This window comes from Drosophila arizonae, chromosome X (assembly GCF_054131065.1).
Source record: "Drosophila arizonae isolate 15081-1271.41 chromosome X, UAZ_ARI_1.0, whole genome shotgun sequence".
In the NCBI taxonomy this organism is placed as follows: Eukaryota; Metazoa; Arthropoda; class Insecta; order Diptera; family Drosophilidae; genus Drosophila; species Drosophila arizonae.
This window is the reverse complement of record NC_142927.1, coordinates 29,432,507-29,455,662: the sequence shown is the minus strand read 5'-3', so window position 1 is coordinate 29,455,662 and position 23,156 is coordinate 29,432,507. Positions and strand designations below refer to the sequence as shown.

General features: G+C 40.2%; 3 protein-coding genes across 4 annotated transcripts; 1 reads left to right on the top strand and 2 right to left on the bottom strand.

Annotated features, from left to right (window-relative positions):
- Positions 1–2,673: 2,673 nt before the first annotated feature.
- Positions 2,674–9,284, top strand: GstT4 (Glutathione S transferase T4). The gene is made up of 4 exons (XM_018015387.2): positions 2,674–3,098; positions 7,019–7,305; positions 8,260–8,395; positions 8,461–9,284. The coding sequence occupies exons 1-4, from the start codon at positions 2,984–2,986 to the stop codon at positions 8,634–8,636; spliced, it is 714 nt and encodes a 237-aa protein (XP_017870876.1). The 5' UTR covers positions 2,674–2,983; the 3' UTR covers positions 8,637–9,284.
- LOC108619079 (uncharacterized) lies at positions 8,952–16,709 on the bottom strand. 2 transcript variants are annotated; one of them, XM_018015390.2, is made up of 4 exons: positions 15,570–16,709; positions 14,078–14,235; positions 13,219–13,411; positions 8,952–13,156 (listed from the first exon to the last, which is right to left on the bottom strand). In XM_018015390.2, exons 1-4 carry the CDS (start codon positions 15,639–15,641, stop codon positions 11,708–11,710), a joined length of 1,872 nt encoding a protein of 623 aa, XP_017870879.2. In that variant the 5' UTR covers positions 15,642–16,709; the 3' UTR covers positions 8,952–11,707. The 2 variants fall into 2 exon arrangements, with proteins under 2 accessions (XP_017870879.2, XP_089329613.1); XM_089473487.1 differs by lacking the exons at positions 14,078–14,235; positions 15,570–16,709 and adding an exon at positions 13,479–14,014.
- Positions 16,710–18,889: 2,180 nt separating this feature from the next.
- Positions 18,890–20,611, bottom strand: Yp1 (Yolk protein 1). The gene is made up of 3 exons (XM_018015377.2): positions 20,304–20,611; positions 19,851–20,233; positions 18,890–19,771 (listed from the first exon to the last, which is right to left on the bottom strand). Exons 1-3 carry the CDS (start codon positions 20,524–20,526, stop codon positions 19,079–19,081), a joined length of 1,299 nt encoding a protein of 432 aa, XP_017870866.1. The 5' UTR covers positions 20,527–20,611; the 3' UTR covers positions 18,890–19,078.
- Positions 20,612–23,156: the final 2,545 nt, after the last annotated feature.

Sequence of the window (23,156 nt, the reverse complement as noted above, 5' to 3'; positions counted from 1 at the left end):
ATCGCATTTCAAGTACTAGAGACTTGTGCTTTGGAATGTACATACATATTTACCATATGATTACATTTTGAAAGTTTCATTGAGATCGTATGTCTACAAAAGAAATTATTCGACAAATAAATTCTCATAATATTGCCCACACTGCAGCGCAGCCCAACCGCAGTCGCTGCTTACTGCGCAGTTAGCAGAGCGCAGGCTTATGCGTGCGTGTGGATGCATGTGTATGTATGTGTGCATAAAAGAAGTGCAGAATGATTAGAATATCAGATTAGAGGGTTCAGGGTATCTCCTAGCGAGCAGTCTCGACTAGAGCTTTCTTACTTGTTTCTCTTGCCGTGAGCCGTTATGTTTTTGTCGCCTCTATGTACATATGTTTGTATGTATGTATATGCATGAGTTCATTTCAGTGCGCACGTGTGTGTGTGTGCGTGCATGCATTTCTGCTGCCTCTTGTCCCGTTATCAGCCGAAGAGACTTCAGCTTACCTTTATTGTCTGCTGTTAAGGTTTTTGTTTAAATTGTGTTTGGTTATTGGTAAACAAGATAACGAGCAGCAAATGAATACACAAACGTTTTAAAATAATAACAAATAAGACATACATATATACGTAGGTACTTATGTATACATATGTATGTATACACACGAATATTGAGGCATTTGCAAGTGCAAATCGCTGAAAAATGATAACGCATTAATTGAAGAACTGGGTAAAGCAGAAGAAATCGCCTGCCAATGGCAGTTTGTGCCAAGTGCAAAGTCTTATCGTAGATAGCCGAAGATCGGACCAAAATGACAACAATGCGATGCATGTTAGACTAGCAAATACTCTGCACTTTTTACTAGGTTGCTAACAAAGTATATGTTGCACTTTTAAGAGCTCTTCGTTATTTTGAAAACTTTCCCAATTCTTTATTACGTAGATCTTGAAAAACATTATTATTATTGACCAGCTATTTTTCAACTAATATTAAGTAACAAACATTATTAGCATTAGCTCCATTAGCCGTTCAATCGTGTTTCAATTTCATATGCAAGTTTTTTACTTCAAAGTATACAGGGTATAAGTACATATCAACGTTGTTTGTCGCATTTTACTCACACCAGAGCACACACATACACCCATATGTACACATACACAATGTCAATCAAGCTATTCGATTTAGTCAGTCGAAAATATTTTAGAATGACTTTCAAATTCTGACCTTTAATAGGTTTGTATAGCTGTGAACAGTTTTGTTGCGATCTGTAGGGAAAGCAAGTTTTATATGTATATGTATGTATGCTTGTATATACATATATGTACATGCAATATTATATTTATCTAGTATTCAGATTCAAAACAAATATTCTCTCTTAATCGCATTTTGTACCGATCTTATGTATGTTTGTATGTATGTATGTATGTATAAACGTGCAATCCTCCGCTTAGCCATTAAAAATCAAATCACGCTACAAAATGCTGTCCATTGCTGTGAGATTTAAGTGCGCCATCTGATAATGAAACAATAATGAAATATAATAATTAGTTGTGATGTCACCAATTCTAATCAGCGCGCGATCGTGTGTTTTGTATGTGAGGCAAACTAATTGAGAGTTGATTAAATTTAACTAATTAAGAAATTGACAAATAATTGAGAATGAAAATGCAAATCTAAATGTGGTGAGAAAATGAGTGTAATTATAAAATAACAATTAATAATACATGTATAATATAATAGTAAATATTGTTGCAATCGAGCTTTTTTTTTGTGATTGTGTCATAACACTCACTTTCCTAAGCCCATTTATATTACATACACACACAGTTGTGCATGCATGTATGTGCGTGTATGTGCATATGACGACATTTGTGCGCACCACACCTTTTTCTGCAGTCTGTGTATGACTGTCAATCATGCTGGCCGTCAATCGGCGTAGGGTGCACAGCCCGTATATTAACTGCGCCGCAAAATCAAGACAAGTACATAAATTGTAAAAAAAAGCTTCAACCACAACACCACCACCACCACCAACAACAACAACAACAATTAATAATAAAACAGAAACAGAAAACAACAGCAGCGAACACAACAAAATGCCAAACGAAAACAAACAAGTAAAAGTGGTCTCGACTGTCAAATACGACTGCAAGATACCCTGTCTGCCCAACAAGCACACACACATATATGGGGCAGGAGGTGCTATAAAGTTAATAGATAAACTAGAGTTTTTTTGTTATTTGTTAAAGTGCAATGTAAATGCTCTGGAAATCAGCTTTTAATAAAACTTTTTGTATTACACAAGTCAGCTGCTAGCAATCATACTCAGGCATACCCGCTTTGCGACTTTCTGCGTGCAGGGCATAGAAAGCAGGCAAAGCAAGCAAGCGACGACCGGCTTCTCTTCTTTTTCGTGCTTTACAGCTATACACACACACACACACATTCACAGAGAGAGACACGACTGCGCCTCAGCGACTGCGCCACGCATGTGTTCATTCAATAGCTCCACTGCTGCCTCTCTCAATACATGCGCAGCGACACTCACACACATTTGAATGCGGCCGTTGGCAGCGCAGGCGTAGCCCGCACGCCGCGGTAGCGCTTTGGTGAATGCAGCGACGCTGGCGTTGCCGTTGGCGCTGACTTCTTTGCTGCTACGGCCAATGCGCTGCGACGCGTTTAAAATGTCGCATTCGCCGACGCTTTGAGCTCAGTCCAAAAACGGCAGTTAGAGCGATTGACCATCTGCTGCCCCTGCTGCGCACACACACTAGTCAGATAGACAGTTAGTCAGTCAGTCAGTCAGTTAGTCAGTTAGTCAGTCATTAGGCGCTTGTTCGTTCTTGTGTTCCGCTCCGAATTAAGTTGTTTTGATTATTCGCATTTGAAATTGAAATTGAAATTGACCTTCTTGGTGGACGCGCTTTAGTGAAAACAATCAAACTAAAAATCGAATCTTAGACGCAAAGAAATCGTAGAACGAAAGGCAACAATAACAACAATGACGCCGGTAAAGTTCTATTTCGATTTTCTTAATCAGGCTAGCCGATCACTTTACATACTATTGGAGGCATCCAAGATTCCATTCGAGGCGATACCCATATCAATGGTCAAAGGTAAGTTGAGTACGTGCTCAAAAGCTCGCGCAGAAGCCCAAAGGTTGTTTCCACATTCACACACACACACACTCATACACACACAAATACAGTTCAAACAACTACACACTTATGCAGATGCATACATGTATGTATTGCATGTATATATGCATGCACTTAAGTCTATTTCTATCTCTTTCAAATACAAAAATTTTTTTTGAGCGTTTCCAAAAATTTTCCACTTGTTTAAAATTCAGCTAATCAAGTTATCGAAGGGGAAAGTGCAATACGTGTTTAAATAAATATGTATGTTAATGCCTGATAGATAGGTTTCTATAAAATTATTGAAATACACACTACATATTATAATATTAATAATGAGATAATAACAAGTAAGAAGACTCTAGTCGAGACTGCTCGACTAGGAGATACCCTGAACCCTCTAAGCTGATATTCTAATCATTCTGCACTTCTTTTATGCACACATACATACAGATGCATCCACACGCACGCATAAGCCTGCGCTCTGCTAACTGTGCAGTAAGCAGCGACTGCGCTTGGGCTGCGCTGCAGTGTGGGCAATAATATGAGAATTTATTTGTTAAATAATTTCTTTTGTAGACATACGATCTTAATGAAAGTTTTAGAGTGTAATCATATGGTAAATATGTGTGTACATTCCAAAGCACAAGTCTCTAGTACTTGAAATGCGTTTTTTACAAATTGGGGGAGAAGGGGGCGTGGTATCCAAAATCTGTAAATTACAAAATCTTTATATCGATTAACTTTATATACAACACAAATTTGAAGACTCCAGGTTTAAAAATGTTCAAATTAGGCTAAAAAAACAAAATCAATTTTTCGATTATTCTCGATAAAAAAGTTATCGGACGATTTATCGAAAAAATAAAGCAAACTCGTACTGCGTATGGTACACACGAGTATGCATGCCAAATTTCAGCTCTCTAGCTCTTATAACTTCTGAGATCGACGCACTCATACGGACGGACGGACGGACGGACAGACGGACAGGGCTATATCGACTCAGCTCGTCACGCTGATCAAGAAAATATATACTTTGTGGGGTCTACCACGCCTCCTTCTGCCCGTTACATACTTTTTCACAAAACCATTATACCCTGATTTCCCATTTTCAATGGGTTCAGGGTATAATAATAAAAAAAAAAATTAAAGACATTTTTTTTTTTTTTAATCAGACTTATTATTTTAGTTGTTAAAAACATAATTCGAAATTTGATTTGATATACTTTAAAAAATTTAATATAAATTCGGGTTTTTGTACAAATATATAAAACATATTCAAGTGTAATATTAAATTGATTATAAACCGTTTTAAATTCTATTTTATATAAATTATATTCCACAAGTATATATACAATTAGAAATGTGATTTGGAATACATCAAACATAAACTATGTTTTATATTCAATTATATAAAGCATTTTATATATATTATTATTATTATTATTATTGTTATTAGAAATATAATTAGAAATCAGATCCGCAGTACTTCAAAATATTTGATGTAATTTCTGTTTTTCACAAACGCTAAAACGTGACATTTCAATTATTTTACAAGTACCTACATATTTATTAAGGTACAGTTCCCGAAAACCATTATAAATAACAACAACAGAAAATAAATAAATAAAAACATTCAAATTTAATTTACCTTAGTCATTGAATTAGATTGTTGATCATCAATTCAATTTAATAAACATGATATAAGTATATGTAGGACTCCGAAATTAATGAGATATTTTTATTTTGATAAGTCAAAAGGAAAACAAATGAATTTGTTCCTATGTCATAGTTATCCGATGTTGATAAGCTTTGTTAAGAACATGCAAGGAATGACAAGTCTATGATGACTCGTCGCCTGATACTGATAAAGAATCTAGTGCCGACTAACAAATGTATACGCAGATATAGGTATATATGTGTGTAGCTAGTATGAGCTTAATGGGGTCGAAGATGTCTTACAGTTCGTATCACCATATACTACAATATATATTCACTATCTATATGGTCGGATCGGCAAAATACATGCATGACTCGTATGGATACCCTAATGCCTATATAATAGATAATATAATAGATAATTGTTTTAGTTTAATTTTGCAGTAATTACCTTTTTGCGCAGTCGATATTAATGTACGTATGTATGTATGTATAGATATCGGTAATATCTGTGTTAATATGGTCGAATCATGGATCTAAAATACACTTTTCGCACGCAGCTGCAAGGTTTGCTTTGTGGTCGGGGAATGAGAATAGAATCAGCAATATTTGAAAAAATATTTAAATGATAAACAAGAAAACAAGTTTGGCCGCTCAAGCAAAGCCGTCTTCGACTAGAATATACCCTGTAGTTGGCATTAAGCCTAATTTGCATGGAATCTTTTCATAATAAACATTTCTTACATTTTCTGGCTTGGATCTGATGCTTGGATATGAACATTCCGACTCTAAAGCCCATATTTACATCGTGCAGCTGGGGTACAGGGTATACAAAGAGGGCAGAAGAGAATCAAATGTGTTTGTTTATTAGCGGGCGCGTGCTGTTTACACTGTTTAGCAAAATTGCTTGATGAAAAGCGGGTAGATGTATGTTAGACCCTTTGAGTTATAGCTCTTATAATAGATATTACATTTTTGCTTCGCTTGTTGTTTTTTTTTTTTTTTTTTTTGCAATCTCTTTTAAATTGATAAGCAATAAAGTTGAGCTTTTTCTTGATTATACGTAGAGCATATTCTAGAGTACGACTGATAGAGCTAATATCAATTTGTATGTTGTCAGAGTGACTACAAAATATTTCTCTTTTAATGATATGCCACGCCCACATTTGGTTGTATAAATACCAAACATGCACAGTTTGAAAATTGATTAGCAAATCGATTTCGATTATTCTGTACGCCAATTGAGTATCGTTATCAGCAAACAAATAATAATCGATCATTGGAATGGAGGGCTAGCAAAGGAGCAGAAAGTACAGTTGTGTTTACCGAAAATATAAACTGAAATTTGTCCAACGAATTTGTTAATGGAAATATTCATTACTATCAGGAAATTATAATAGGCATGTCATAACTCTTACCATAACCGTAACTATGTTGCGCAGTGTTTTTTGTTTTCGTCTTGGCGAAAAACACGCCAAACATAGCAGAAGCCGCAGTTAAAGCTATTGACTTGGTCAAGGCTGAAAGCTGTTGACTTGTTAAGTGAAATATTAGAGCTGAGACATACACACATGTACATACATACATACATACATACATATAAAGCAGGGTGTATACATGCATATGTAGATGCATTTCTATATTAGATTTATCGCTGTTGTCAGCTATCTCGAACTTCCCGATCTATAGATGCATGCATATGCATGTATCCGCACCGGCTGTATGCAAATTGCGGATTAGCTCAGTGGCTTCCGCCAGTTGGCGCAGCGGCGAGTGCAGCAAAACTTGCGCCTGAGTGGACTTTGGAGCGTACGAAATCGAAATGCAAACGACTTTTGCTCAATAGTGTAAGCGTGCAGTTGGACGACTGGCCACTGGCCCCGAGCCAGTGCATTGAGCCCGGCCAAGCTGCAGCCGAGATCTGGCCAGCTCACGTTTGTCCATAGAGCAGACTGCCTTGAACAGATTAATGGTCGCATTGCATGTCTCTGCGCGTTAGACTGATCGATGCCCGAAACGGTAAAAACAGAGCTGTTAAAAAATATCTATATATAAATATGATATGTATATATTCTTCAAATGAACTAACTTCGTTAGTTTGAACTAACTTAGGTGTCAGCATTAGACATTGCTTGAGGTTCAGATATTCATAGTGAGCTTTAAGATCTCATGACCTATGACTCAGCGTTAGACATTGTTCAATAATAGACTGTGATCTATTGAATCATCCTCTTCCTCAGGTGAGCACTTAACGGGCGAGTTTCGGGACAAAGTCAATCGGTTCCGCAAGCTGCCCGCGATCACCGATCACGGCTATCAACTGTCCGAGAGCGTGGCCATCTTCCGTCATCTGGCGCGCGAGAAGCTCGTGCCCGAGCACTGGTATCCGCACCGTCACCTGGGCCGCAGTCGTGTCGACGAGTATCTCGCCTGGCAGCAGACCAACATGGATGTGGCGTGCACCGACTACTTCCAGCAAAAGTGGCTGGTGCCCTACCTCCAGAAAACTCGACCCTCCGATAATGCGGTAAGTGCGAAAATATTTCACTATACTGTATGTAGATTATGTAGACTATAAACGACAAACATATAGATTATATACTATAGATATAGTCCATATGACATATGGATATGCGTAGGATATTCAGTTCATTAAACCAGAACCCACCGATCCGATCTTGACTCTTCGTAAACATGCCAGACATCAATTTATATATTGAAAGTAAACACAAATCTTTGATTTTATTGCAGTTCTAAAACTAGTTTTTATTAGTTACCTGGAATCCTTAGCAGTCCTGCAGCTGCTAAAGAAATGAACTTAACGTTGACTTTAAGTACATACTGTTCGAACTTTCAGTAATCTAAAGTATATTTAGAGTCAGTTGTCGAAATTGAGAAATTTAGAATCATACAGATAAGACAAATAGAAAATATCCGATAAGGATATCAGGCTGTCTTGCTATTCCAGTTTCTTAATTCCCATATATACATATTTATGTATATCTAGGTATTTATTTGAAGAGCCTGAAGAGTCAACTAAAACCTGTAGTTTTTATGCCTTAAAAGCTTAGCCAAGTCATCGATTTTATTGATAGCAAGGGCTTGAATTGAGCTATCGAAAAAAGTATAAACTTTTATTACGTATTGTACAAAGAAATATACTATATTAATACTATAAGTCTCGAGCATATGTAATTTGTGGGTTGACTGCGCCAATACGGAAGGAATGGCATACGAATGCAAAGGAGTTAACATACTGATAGATGGACCGACGGAAGTACGAACAGATAAATGAGATATGTATATACATGCTTGAATAGACTCAGCTCGTTGTCCTGATAAGGAGTGCACATACATACTTAATGGGGTCTGCCACGCCCCTTCTTTCGGTCACATTTCCATTCTCAGCTAGCCATTATACCCTGAATTTCCACAAATACAATTTATATTAAAATACAACATTTGAATATAATTGATACAGGTGAATTCAGCTAGCAAGCAGCTGGAGCACACGCTTAATGACTTCGAGGAGCTGTTCCTGAATTCCCGTAAATTTATGCTAGGCGAGAACATTTCGTATGCGGACCTCAGTGCCATCTGCGAAATAGACCAGCCGAGTAAGAAAACATTTGAGCCAATTCCATTTTGATAACAATAACAACGATATCGATAATATTTGCAGAGAGCATTGGCTACAATACCTTCAAGAATCGAAATAAGCTGGCCCGCTGGTACGAAGCAGTGCGCGAGGAGCTGGGCCCCTACTACACCGACGTCCAGAAGGAGTTCGAGGCCAAGCTGAAGCTGACCAATGATGCTGCGCAGGGCGAGAAACAGGCGCAGGCCGTCAAGCAATGATCAGTCCAGATCGCAACAGCTCTTGTTTATATAAATGTCTATATATGTATATATACCCTGTACACATTGGACGGAGGGGTCGTTGTGACGCTGTAGTATGGTTACCTACTTTTGTCTGTCTTTCAGTTTTTTTTTTTTTTTTTTATCATTTTAAGATCGTTTCAGGATCGATTCAAATATCTATCATAGCTTTTAGAACTAACTTTTTCACATCGGAAATTCGAACTCTAACTTTTCACTAGTCTCAAATCGAATCAGTCTACCTAATGCCTACAGGGTTAAAAATTCGATATATTCGGTAACCGAAGATAACTGTTTATTTTGTATTTTTTTTTTTTTACCGTATGTAGCTGTTACGTATTAAACTGTGTGTATATTTTAAGAGAGCTATGTTAAAATATTGTATTGCAAGAAACCCCCGAGTTTAAGCTAGTTTGATCTACATTGTAAAGCCGCTCTGATATATTGTTACAAATCGATGTTTTCTACAGACTTATATGTGAAACGATATATGTACCTTAAAGATATTTGCCTACCTGTTCCCGCATCTGTTCCACTGTGATGAGAGTATTCGGCAGTCGAGTGTAACCGACTGCACAGTTCTCACTTGTTGAAATGTACGACTTTAATAAATTGGTTTTGTTTTTATTTGTGTTCTTGCTTGTTTGTTTTATGTTTATACTAAAATACCTTGAAAGTTATTGTATTAATGACCTGCATCTAAAAATAATATATATATATGTATATATGTATTTACTAAAATTGAATTTGAAAGAAAATTTGCATTTTAAGCCGGTTGTTGTTTTTGTTTCGGTTGTTCTCTTAAGTGTAGTAGATCTAGTCAAACATATTGTTTTTACTCTGTGAAAGCGAGTGTATTGTTTTTTTTTATTTTTTATTTTTTGTTATTGTTTTTGTTCGTTTTGTTTTGTGCAAGGCTCGTTCGTATGGCCGACTGTCCGTATTACCGCTACATAGTATTTGCTTCCAATGCTTTACTTATATGTACATCTGCTCTTGTCTGAGAAAGCTTTAACAATTCGTTTTTTTCATATTTATAAATAATAAATACACGTATATATGTATGTATGCGTTTATGGTAAGCTAGCTAGAGTGACAATTACAATTACATCGGAATTTAGTTGTGAACGCACGCATGTTCCACAGTTTTTATAGCTTGAAGCTTGTGCCATCTCGCTCTGACTGAATATGTATTTGTGCACATACAAAAGTATGTTCCACAGCTGTAGAACAACACGCAAAAATGTTCAATAGAAGTTGTTTGAGCAGAGGTAGGCTATCTCTCTCTCGCTGCCTCTGTATTTACGAGTTGCCCGAACAGAGCTTAACTATCTCGCTCTCACTGCATCTGCCTTTGCATGCGATTCTTATGGAAGATACATGTTTGTGTTGGTGCGTGTGTGAGTGGGAGTGTGAAGGAAGTCACAGTGCGTTTCGTTCTTATTGGCTATCGCATATAATGGAAGGCTTCGCTCGCTCTCTCATAGAGAGCGTGGAAAGCTGAGCATAAGTTTAGTACCAGAGACAGAGGAATTTCTGTGGCATGTTTAAATTTAGCGAACTAAAGTGATTTTGAATGTGATTTCCAGCATCGTAAACGAATCTGAAACCGATTTCATTCGAACCAATACGGCAAGAAATGGGTTTGGGAAGTACTTTGTTTTGGCACTTTCTGAAGTTGAACTAAAAATTAGAAGCTTTCGATCTTAAGCCTAACTAGCATAGCCATCTGGTCTTTGTTTCTGTTATAAGCCGAGCCGCCTACTGGTCGTGTCTGTTGCTGGGATTCGCAACTTATCGATACTTAGTTTTTGTTTCGATAACTCCGTGTGTTGTTCTGTTATTAGTTTTATTTGATTCTAATGAGCTAGTCTGTCTAATTACTATCCACATACAATATGCATGTATGTATACGTGGCTTGTGCGCGATAATATTAGTTTTCTTTGATTTAGTTTTAGTTTTTGTCATTCTTTCATTTTGTTTTTGGTTTAGTCAAAAGGCACTGCTGCATTCTAGCGCATTGTTCTCTGGGCTTTGCGATTCGCCCTCTCTCTTTACACGTACTTAAAAAAGTATGCGTTTTCTTTTCTTTTTTGTTTTTTAATTATTGATTTCTGCATTTCCTCATGTACTTGTGTATTAATGTGATTTTGTTTTAGCGCCCATACAGTATTATCTATGTATGTTGTTCTCATTACACATAGTCCTAAAAAAGAAATATATATATGTATATGCATGTAAAATACACATATACACATACACATACATATATGTATATACAAAGACAATTTGTATTTGCATTTGTATTTTCTCTTTGCAAGTCCTTTACAGCTAAAGCTTTACACATTAAAACTTGAAACATTTACAATACATTTTGAAGCACATCGAAAAAGTTCATTTTCTTGTTTAAGTCTGACACACACACATATACATATGTACATACATACATACATACACTAATTACTTAAAGGAAACAGCAATAATATACACATACATACATACATATGTATTTGCTGTTGCTGTTGCATGTTTGTTCTTGTTGTCTTTGTGCAGTAGGAACACGCTCGGCCATTGGAAGCGTCGGGCGACCAAGAGCAGAAGCCAGATTAATTACAGTTATTAGCCAATATTTTGTTGCTGTTGAATTGTCTATCTAAATATACATACATAAACCAAATGGATTCATTAACCATTCTCAATTGTGCATTGTTCTCAGTGTGCCGAAAAATACCAAAAAGCAAAAGAAAATAAAGCTAAAAGGAAAACAACTCGAATACTGCTAAGGGAATATCCCTAATACTGCTCTATACATAGGTATAGTTAGGCATCCAAATCGGATGTTTTACGCCCTTAAGAGCTGTGGCTAAAAGCAAATTTGATTTTATTTGAAACTCTCGTTGGATTTAGACTTAAATCTTCTTCTAGCAGTAGTCAAAGTTGATTTCTTGAATCTTTTGGTATTTCTTGGCACTCTGAAGTCCTTTGACGGCCTACTAAGCTGCGTTTTGATTAAAAGCTTACATCTAGGTGACGCTTGAGCTGTTGCTGTCTATTCGAGCTGATCGTCTTGGCTTTGGTCTTCGTCGTCGATGGCGTCCTCCTCCTGCTCGTCGTGCTCGTTGAGCAGGGGACTGTCGTCGCCCAGCCGATTGGGCGGCAGCCCGCTGCCCGGCGTTGTGGGTGCCGACCGCGAGATCCAGCCCTTGCGGGCGACCCGTCCGCGATTCACAAAGAAGTTGGCGCCGCTGACCACGCTGCTGATGGGACTCTTGAGCACGCAGCGCTGGGCCGCCGGCGGCGTCACCACGGCCATTGGTATGTAGAGCGCCTTGTTGGGCGGCTTGGACGCGTAGAACTTCTTGGCTCTGCTGGGCGTTGCCGCTGTGGGCGTGGTCGAGGTCGGGGTCGATGCGGAGTGCTGGTGCAGCAAGGAGGCGGGCCGCGCCAGCGGCTTGGCCAGCGCGGCTTGCGGCAGCTGCGGCTTGGCTAGCAGCAGCTGCTCGTAGCTGACGTCGGCCTGCAGCTTGCTAATCTGATCCAGAATCTCGCGCACCTCGCCCGTCGGACTGGTCGCCTGTGGCGGCGAGCCGGGCGTGCCAATGTTCGATAGGCTGCTCACGCCCGACACTGTGCTGCCTGTGGTCGGCGCCGCGGCCGCCGCCGCCGCTGCCGCCTCTACAGCCGACACCAGCTGGCAGCAGTTCTCGAGGCTGTGCAGCGGATTCGACTGGATGCAGCCGCTGTTGTACATCACAGGCGTGCCGCCGGCTGCCAGCGCCAGGCTGCAGAGCGACGTCGCTTGCGTGGCGACGCCGCTGGCAATGCCGCCGGCCTCGTTGGCCGCCGCCGCCGCTGCGGCTGCCGTCCCCGCCGCCGGCGCACCGAAGCCTGCCACGCAGCTGTTGTTCACGAAGATATCACTGAGGCTGCTGCGACTGTTCGCCATGTAGCGGAAGTGCTGGTCGCTCTGCGACTGCAGGAACCCGCCGCCCACGCCGGCCACATGCACCAGCCCGGCGGAGTCCATGGCCGACTCGTCGGGCGAGAAGTGGCCGCTGTGCGAGTTGTGCAGCCGCGTGCTGTAGTGGGCCGTGCCCGAGCCCAGGCCCACATTCCTGTCCAGGGCGACGGTCGCGTAGTGCGCGCGCGGCTGGTACTCCGGCTCCACCAGCTGCGATGCGGAGCGTGGCAGGCCGTACTGCGGTGCCGCCAGCTGGCCGCTGGGCGGCGGCTCTCGGTTGGCCCCGTAGTGCAGGCCCAGCTCGGGGCTGGCCGCACGGGAGTAGGGCGGCGGCACCAGGGTGTTGGCCTCGTTGATGTTGCAAATGAAGCTGGAGCTGAGCGAGTCTACGGTGCTGGCCGCGCTCAGCGAGCCCGCCGGACGCACAATATAGTTGCGAAAGTATTGCACCATCAGATAGCTGGAGCCGGCGTTGCCTTTGCTGTTTTCGTTGTTGCACGTGAAGACGAGCGGATAGAGATCCGGCTTCGAGGTGACCTGTCGAAATCAGATAAGTCCTCAGCCTTGGCTCAGTCAGTTCAAATAGCAGATCAACTCACCTCCGTGTAGGGCGGCGGCGGATGATGAAACGAATTGCAGCGACTGTACTGCGGCGGTGCATAGCACGAGCCGGCGGAGTCGCCCTCGGACTGAGTGTGATGCTCCGTGAAGCCCCAGCCGCACAGTGTGCGACGCTTCTTCCATAGCGAGTAGGCACAGAGGATGGCCAAAATGACGGCCACCACGACGCACCTGCAGAGGAAGACAAAAGAGAGACAGCGAATAAGTAGAGATAGGAATCTGTGTGAGGCTCTCTTACTGCTCCGTTTGCAGTTGGCGTGTCTGTATGAAGAAGCCCATGTAAGAAGCCCACTGCACGCACTGCAGGCAGGCTCAAGTCGAGTAGAGACTGCGGCCGGCTGCGTTCGTAATCGAATGCCAACTAAATGGGCTGCCTATTCGCTTGGCTTTTTGGCGACGTGAGATTTGATTATGTGAACGAACCGAAGGGGGTAAGGGGGTAAGACCCCTCTACCTCCATGCCCCATACCCCCATACCCCAATGGGTGGCACTGCGGCTGGGACAGTGACAGTGAAAAGAGCCAGTGTCTCATTAGTTGGCAATGCCATTTGGCGCTTTCTGTCTCGTCTGGGGATCCGGGGCCGACCCGACTTGCATAAGGCCTTGTCTTGACTTGACGCAACTCAGTCAGGGGCCAACTTGCTGCCAATAATAATACTCATACTCGCACTAATACTGCCTGACTGTATCTGCCAGGCCCCACACAATGCCAATCAGCCCCGGCCCAGCCCCGACCTTGAACGCTGTGCAGCGCCCCCCGTCCCAGGGGAGGACGACTGCAGCCACAATGTATGCACATTAGATATATATCATTTTCTAAATGGTCTGCTACTTACCAAAAGAACCAGTGACTGATAAAGAACAGGTTCAGAACGTGCTCCGACGGAGGTGGCAGCTGCCTAGGCCCGCTCTGATACGGCGGACAGCAGCCTTGGGTGCAGCACTCCCGGGGCAGTGAACAGATGTGCCCGCCCTCGCAGAATCGCGCCTTGACCTGCGAAACGAAATGGAAGGCAAAGAGTCATCAGATGCAGTCAAGACATCGCTACGAACAATTATGCATATTAATAAGCGAGAGGAGTATGCTTAAACAAATTAATTGCTGGAACAAACAATTTGAATAAATGTTACACAGGCAGACAGGTAGACAGACAGATGGACAGACACACACAGTGTCAATAGGTGAAACGAAACAAAATAAAACAATCAACTAACAAAGTCAACAAAACAAGAAGAAGCAGTTCTATTCCAAACTCATAGCAACAACTACAACTAGCTACAGTAGATATGGTTGTTATGACTATAATTGGGAACATTATGTGTATAAAAGTATAATAGTATAACAGTATAACAGTATAACAGAATAACAGTATAACAGTATAACAGTATGCGAATTTAACAGTATTTCAGGTGAACAGTGTAACGGTATAGCTGCTCAACAGTATAACAATATAACATCACAACAGTATACTCGTATAACAATATAGCAATATAAAAGTATAATAGTATAGGAATATTTTAGTTAAACAGTATAGCGGAATAATAGTATAAGAGTATAACAGCATGACATAACACCAGTATAACAGTATATCAGTATACCAGACTAACAATATAACATCATTGTAATATAATCGTATCACAATATACTGTATAAAATAATAACAGAATAATATTATATCTGTATAAAAGCATAAGTAGAATACGAGTGTACCCGTAGGACAGCAAACCGTGTAATAGCAGTATACCAGATTACCAGTATAACAATATATACAAGTTAAATAGTTAACTGTTTAACTGTAGTGTCTTAATATTACAGCATTGAAAAATAAGAAGATAACAATATAACAGTATAACAATGTCAATGTGCAATCATTTTACAGCAACAAAGGATCTCAATATAAAGGAATATAACTATAGCAGTATAGCAGTCGAGCGTAAGCCCGAAATCAAATTGAGACGCAAAATATTTAAAGCTGTAAAATACGAAATGCTAGAGCTGTTAACACGTCTTTAAGAGGGTTGCTATGGATTTATTCAAAGATTCAGATTATATTATTCTCGCATAATACATCCAACTATGAATATTTAGAATTTCTTCAGTTTAAATTTGAATATCGTAAAGAAGAACAGAATCGCACAAGAATTGCTTAATTATTTGCATACACTTTGAGTGCCATATGTAATCTAAGGAAAACACCCCAGTTAATCCAGGGTATCTGCCAAGATGTTGTGTTGCCTCTATGTAATTTTGGCAAATGTAATTTGAGCTTGCAACATTTATGTGGGGGAGCCACTGGGCGCTGCGTGCTGGGGGCTAAGGAAACTTACTTGAACGGGCAGCCGCAGCAGAGCGAAAAGTATTGGAAATAGACGGAGCATTGTTGAAGCATGAAACCACATGGTGGCCACGATGTTGTCCAACTGGCGCCAAATGTCGATTGGGGTGGTTCGAGTTGCCCTGTCTGGGGTTGTTGTTGCTGTTGTTGCTTCTGTTGTTTAGCTGCAGGCTGCGTTGCTGTTGCTGTTGCTGTTGTTGTTGTTCGTGTGATTCTGTTTTTCCGTTTTTGGTGCTCTTGAATGCTTGAGCTAGTTTCGTGTCTCGGTGATTTTTGATACCCTTTCGCTTACAGCACGCACACACACTCACACATACACGCACACACACAGACACAGACACAGACACGCACGGACGCACGCACGCACGCACACAGGCAGACTAGACGCCAGTCGCTACATGGCAGGGTGTTTTGTTTTGTCCTTGACAGACAATGCAATTTTTCGCTGCATACTTTTGTGCTGGCTGCCTCTCTTGTGTTTGTTGTTGTTGTTGTTTGTGAGATGCAGCAACTGCCTTTTCAGTGTTTACTGCAGCGTTAGTCGATAAACTTTTAAAACGCAAACAATTCACGCATGTCTGTGCATGTAGCTATGCAAATAGATGACAGCATAACGACACTTGCACACGCACACACGCACACGCACACGCACGCGCGCTTATACAGCAAATGCCAATCGTGTTATTTATTTATTTTCTATACTCTTTTAGCGTCAAATATTTATTATAATATTTTTTCTCGGTCGATTGTGCTCCTCTAAGTACACACATACACACACAAAAAAACACACTGTTTTCGTGTAACAGCACTTTGCCAACGGTTTTCTTTATGCTCTTTCTTCGCGTGCCTTAACAGTTGTTGTGCTCTCTGCTCCTCCTCATTTTTCAGTTGCTGATGTTGCTGTTGTTGTTTTTGTTGTTGGCAGGCAGACAGGCAGGCAGTAAACAATTACAGAATACGAAAATGTTGTTGCTGCCCACCCAGGAGCTCAGCTAGGGTTAGGACTGCAGATAGCGCGTGCCGTACAAAGAGCACAAAGCTAAGCGTGCCACGAGCGTACAATAACAACTGGACAAGTCTTTAACAAATATTAGAGGCAGCGAGCGACAGGCTTGCCAAGGCAACTGGGGCCGCGCCTGCTGCTGTGCTAGAAAAGCTCTCTTCGCTTTGCCAGAGGCTGCCAACCCTTACAGCTGACTGCAGAGCTTTGGGTGAGCTTGCAAAGCTAAGCAATAAACAAAGCTGTGTATGTATGTATGTATGTATGTATGCAATTTTATGAACCAACTTCACAATACACAAAACTTTTATACATACATATGGATGTACATATATTTTTGGGCGTTAAAAATAAACTCTGTTTTGAGTGTTGCGCTCAGAAGCTTTCGCCGTCTAACGCAAATCAATACAAGAGGCAGGGTTCACGACTTGTTTGAATTGAATTAAAAGAAAATATTCCGATTTATTAAGATGGTAAAAAAAAAAAAAAACAAAATTAAGCACGCAGTCTGTAGGGGTTCTGTGCCTTGTCAGATACTTGAAATTGGGAATACTTTCGTCTTAGAAGCTGGTTAAGATGTTTATGATTTTCTCTACTATGAGCATTTTAAATTGGAAAATACTATGTGTAGCATATTAAAATGCTTATTAATTAAAAATATTTTTATTTTTGTATTTGAAAAAATATTTAAATATATGTCTTTTGGCAAAAATGCCATACATCTAGCTCCCTGCATTAGTTCCTAATATTTTGATACTTTCTGCTTGAATAGATGTGCTCATAGGTTCTCATAAATCGCACAACACCAGAGCAGAAATTCAGTCATTGATAATGGATAAATAATTTAAAATAAAAATCACATTAATTTTAAGCAAAACTAATAAGAAAGCTGCTCGACTATGAGATCCCTGGAATATTGATTTATATTTATTTATCATTACATTGATCAATTAGTAATTTCAGTCTCATTTGCTTCAGAGTCGTAGGCACAAGTCAGCAGCAGTTTAAGTACGACCCTCGTACTGAAACTGCGGCTTCCTTGCCGAATGGCAGCCAAGCAGTGGCTTGCTTTGGCTTTTGGTTGCTTGTTGTGTGGTTTCATGTGCACCGACCAGTATAAGTGGCACATATATGAGTTGAGTTCGGGTCATCCCGAAGGGTAGCAGCATATCTGGAGGCGAAAGTCCCATTAGTATTGGCCGTGATTGTCACAGATATTAAGCAACTTTGCTAAAGCCAACTATTATTTTCTCAATCTTGGCTGTACTTACATTTCCTGTGGTCACGGTCAATGTGGCTTTGCACGCGGTCTCAAGTCAGGTATTATCTTAGCCGGCGTTCTTTACGAAAATGATCTAATGTTTGCGCTAAAATTTAAGAAACGTAGGCTGCCAGAATTGATAACTGCAATGGAGTTGAACAGTCTGATAATTCAAGGTTACGTGACCAATCTGCATTATCGCCACAAATACTTACCTGAGAAGAATGTGTAATTTGTTTTGTTTTTTTTTTTTTTTTGCCTTGAGGCTATGCCCCGTTTCCGGGCTAACTAAACTAAACTATTTCATTGTATATTGCCCTAAACTGACTTAGGCCTACTACTACATTTTCCCTTGTAGCCATCTGGCATCACTATTATGTTTCCAGTCGATATATTCGATAATATATGTATATGAATAGATAATAAGAGTTGTCATCTTTATTTTTAGGATTTGCGCATTATCACTAACAAAAATGTATGGTTAGTGGCATTATCAAACTTACATATGACGTGATTAATAAGCTTTGTATGTTGTAAACCTAAGCAAAATAATTGGAGATATAAATGTATTTTAATTTGATAACCATCACCATAAACCGGTAACATGCTATTTAAAAATCTTATATGCTATTTCCCTTATGAAAAAATCGAAATTATATAAAATCCACACGAATCTATATTGATTTTATTTATTGGGTGACTCTAGCTCAAATTATGTAGGAGACATAATGATATTAATGATAAGGTTTTTAGTCGATAACAAAAAAACGGTTAAAGTTAGCGGCTTTTAGAGACAAACTCGATCGATTTGAATGGTAATAGTGGGTTCCAGGTATCCGGAAACTCTGTTGATGCGAAATAGTTGATGATATGCCGGAAATAGAGTTATCCTGAATGGTATCACTCTTGTTGGGTCAGACTATTAAACCTTGAATTATCTCCTTAAAATTATTAAAAATCGACTTTAAGTTCGACTGCTGTGGGTATTGCTTGAGTCTCTGAACTATTAGAGGTATTCATATGTAATTTAGTCATCGAAATAAACAACAAATTTGGAAAAATATTATTTTTTATTTTTATTTTTGCTGGTTTACTTGCCATAAATTTTGCTTGTAAAGTTTTTAGTGGGAGAAATAGCCAATTGTTGGGTCCTTAACTCTAAGCGCAACATAAGACTCGATTGCTTTGTTTGCTGTTTGCCTTGTTCGTCCAGTCTACGTGGGATGAGTCGATTGGGCGTCTAGAAGTCCTTGTTGGTCTCCCAGGCGGTGTGCACGCCGTGGTAGCTGTTCTGCCTCTGGGCAGGGGCGTTGCGGCCGAAGGGGCTGCTGGGGTTCACCTGGAGGATGTAGTCGCCCTTGATGTCGTAGGCGGCATCGATGCCCATGTAGGCGCGCTTGCCGTAGCCGTCGTTCTGCTTGTACTGCTTAAGGGAGTTGGCGGGCACGGCGGGGAAGCTGCGCTCGTAGCCTGGACGCACGGACTCGGCGAAGAAGCGGGTGGCGCGCATGGTGGCCTCAATGACGTTCTCAGCGCCGGGAACACCGGTGGACGGGCCATTGGGATAGAAGTCGACGTCGCCGTTGCGGATGGGTGTGCCCATGCCGTAGACGGACGTGTGGATGACATCAACGAACTCGGCATCGCCGCGAGCCAGGCCGGTCAGGGTGTTGGGGTTCTTGGCGACAATGTGGCTGGGGTCCAGGCCGGTGACGCGGCGCAGCTTGTGGCCAGTGAGGCGGGTGAACTCGTTGGCAGCAGCGCCGGCAACGTGAGCGCCAACATTCTCGCCAATCACGTGGATGGTCTCATAGGGCAGCTGCAGCTCGCTGGTCAGCTGGGCGATCCACTTGCCGAGCTTGACGCCGGTCTTCTCAATGTCCAGCATGGCGTAGCGCTTGTAGTTGGTCAGGGTGGAGCCCAAGTCGATCACCTGTAGCGAGGGTATTACAAATGGATGCATGAGTGGAGCTCTCTCTCAACGCTCTCCCCGCCCTCGCACTGCTACTCACAATAATGTCGCCAGTGTTGGTGTTGGCATTCTTGGCCTGCTCGCTGTAGTCCTCCTCGCTGGATGTGCGCGGCTGCTTGTTGTCCTCGTCGACGTTGCTGCTGTACTTCTGGGCCTGCTGCTGCTGCTGCTGCAGGTTGTAGCGCTGCATGTAGGCCTGGATGAGCTTGCGGTTGGCCTTCTTCACAGTCTCGCTGGTCTGGGGTAGGCCGGTGACAATGATGGTGACCTCGTCCTGTCCGAAGTTCTGCTTCTGCTTCAGGCGGTGGATCATCTCGTTGATGGGCGCCACGATCTTATCGCCGTTGGGTCCGGGCACATAGACCTGAACGCTGCTAGGCACAAAGCTGGGCTCCACATCGTGATTGATCTGCGACAAGTGATCTGGATGGAGGAGCAAGGACGACCATTAGCCAAGGACCAACTAAAAGGCAATTTCTGTCCAGATACTTACACACTTGCTGCAGCAGCTCGGCGCCCTTCTCGAGGGGCATGCTCTCCAGACGCTCCAGCGTCAGCTCATCCACAGCGGGAATCGATTCCAACTCCTGCACGGACAGCCACTGGGATGGCTTCAGCGCCTGGTTGACGCTATTGCCGCCCATCCGGGGGGCTGGGCCGGCCATGGCCGCAACGACCAGGCAAGCCAGAAGGCTAAGCACTCGCATCGGATTCATTGTGTTCTAGACCAGGGCTTCAACTACTGCAGGAACTTCACTGAGCTCTCAATGTTGCTATGAGTTGAACTGTCTTCCACAGCGGCGAGCTACACATTTTATAGCACCCAAGCCCATTCGCTTTTTGCACTGTCAGAACTCGAGCCACAAATGCAGCGTTGCAGTTTCTAAATATATGAAAATATATGTAGAGTTTGACAGCTGATAGGTGCCTACGTTTGCTTGATACCTTACGGATCCCCCATCCCTCGTCTCGACTCCTAAGGGTCTGCAACAAACTAAGCTGCCTGATAGCAAACTGCTTGAATGGGCAAAATATTGTAATAGCCGCACAAGCTACGCAAATACATTGTAAGACTATACGATAAGCCTATATACATATATACATATATATATACATATATGTATAGACTATAAAATATGTAATATAGATGCAATGAATGTACTTAAGCTAATCTCAACTGCCGCTAAATGGGTCCCATAGGAAACTCAAATCTAAGCTAACCATTCATCTGCATCCCTTACAAACAAGAAGTTAAAGAAAATCCGTAATGCAGCTCATATGATGAAATGATCTATGTATATTATATATATTAATTGAATACAGTGACACATTTAGCTTCGGTTTTATTCAATGAAAAAGGAATTTTAGAAGATGGACATTCTTAATACAAACAAGTAAAGACCAGCTAGGGAGGATGGAGTCTCCAGTCAGAAAAGGCTGGCAGCTCAAGGGAAGAACCTATGTAATTCATCAGGTGAAAGTGAGCAAAATGTAAATTACTTATTAGCTGAAAACAATCATATTCTTGAAGTGAATCTTTCATAATAGAATTCTGTTAGAGTTTTCATAATTTATGAGATATATTTGTTTGATAGATGTGTATTTTAATATTCAGCTCTTCAGAATTGCCAACAAGTATCAGTTAAGATCATTTACGGCTGTAGAAATTTGAAAAAAAACGTTATATTTATATTATATTAGACAGAGAGAGAGGGAGAGAGAGAGAGAGAGAGAGTTATTAGAGTGCGCTTATTATGCACCTACCAATCTAATAGACCTTTTAATTAGATGGAGGCGTAGCAACTCGAATTATATTGTTTTTGAATTAGCTTTAGACTTTATAACTTGGTCATTGTTCTGAACGAGTCTTGTGCAGTCGGCTAAGCTCGTTCTTATTGTTACATGTTGGCAATATGGATTTTTCGATTTACGAGAAAGTTATGTAAGAGCCTAGAACTTTCGTGAGTGTTTTTATTTTTATTTTTTTTGTCATTTGTTTTTTTGTTTATTCATATGTTTTTTGGCCAAGTAATCAATCAAGCTGACGGGGTACTTATATCCGACGGAGTTACAGGGAACAAGCATGCAATACAAAATTGACACCGCCATATATGTATATACATATATTATACATATATATATATATACATATATAATTTGTAATTTAATTTTATTTATTATATACTCTGCTATATATATATATATATATATTCTGTTTATAATTTAATTTTATTTATTATATACTCTGTTCTTATATTTTTGTCTTTTCGTCTTCCTCTATGGCCTATACTCCATATCTATATATGTATATACATATTTGGTATATTTTCAAAATCTCAATTATTATTAAATGTTTAAAACAGAATAAATTATATGATATGGGTTATGCAAATACATATATACATATTAGAGAGGGAGAGAAAGAGATAGAGAGAGAGAGAGAGAAAGATATATATATATATATATATATATATATATATATTCAATCGATATATTATTTCAATTACACTTAACATTTCCTGCTATGTAAAGAAACCAGAATGTAGTGTGTATATTTATAACTAGAGTACAGATAAACAAGTGTTAAGGTCTGACGTGCAGTCTATTGAAATATCAAATTTCATCTCCATAAACTTAATATACGGATATGTATAATATTTGTATGTATGTATATATGATACATGTAAGCACTTATAAGTAATTTATGTATAAATAATAAACATATACATATTATATAAAGTTTCAATTAGTTATATAAAAACGGAGGTAAAATAATTATAAATTAATATTATTTATCTATTTATTTTATTTTATTGAGCTTCTTTTCCCTTGAACAAGAAATCATTCCTAAGGCCCCTTAAATGCTAAGCTCAAAAATAGCTGGGCCAAAATACTTATGCTGATATACATATGCTACACATGATAAATGCTATATACATATATATATATATATATATATATATACGTTTGCTTGTATGTATTAATATCTAAATAGAAAAAGTTCTGTAATAATATAAATAAAATAAAATACATGTATAAGCATATATATAACCTTAGATACTATTAGGGTTTTTCATTTACTTTTGCGATTTAAATGAAATAAATACAAAACTTATGCAGATGCTATTAAACACATTTCAGGGCAACAATTGCTAGATGTAATATGATTGCATAAATACAAATATTTAATAACCATATAATCTGAACATAAAAGCTATGTATTCAAAATTCGGTTTTTATAAATTTATATATATGTATTTAAGATAAGCATTGGGCATTTGACTAAGATTAGTCTAATATAAGGAAAGGTATTTAACAATGAAAGAGCGACATGTGCAGGAGAGCA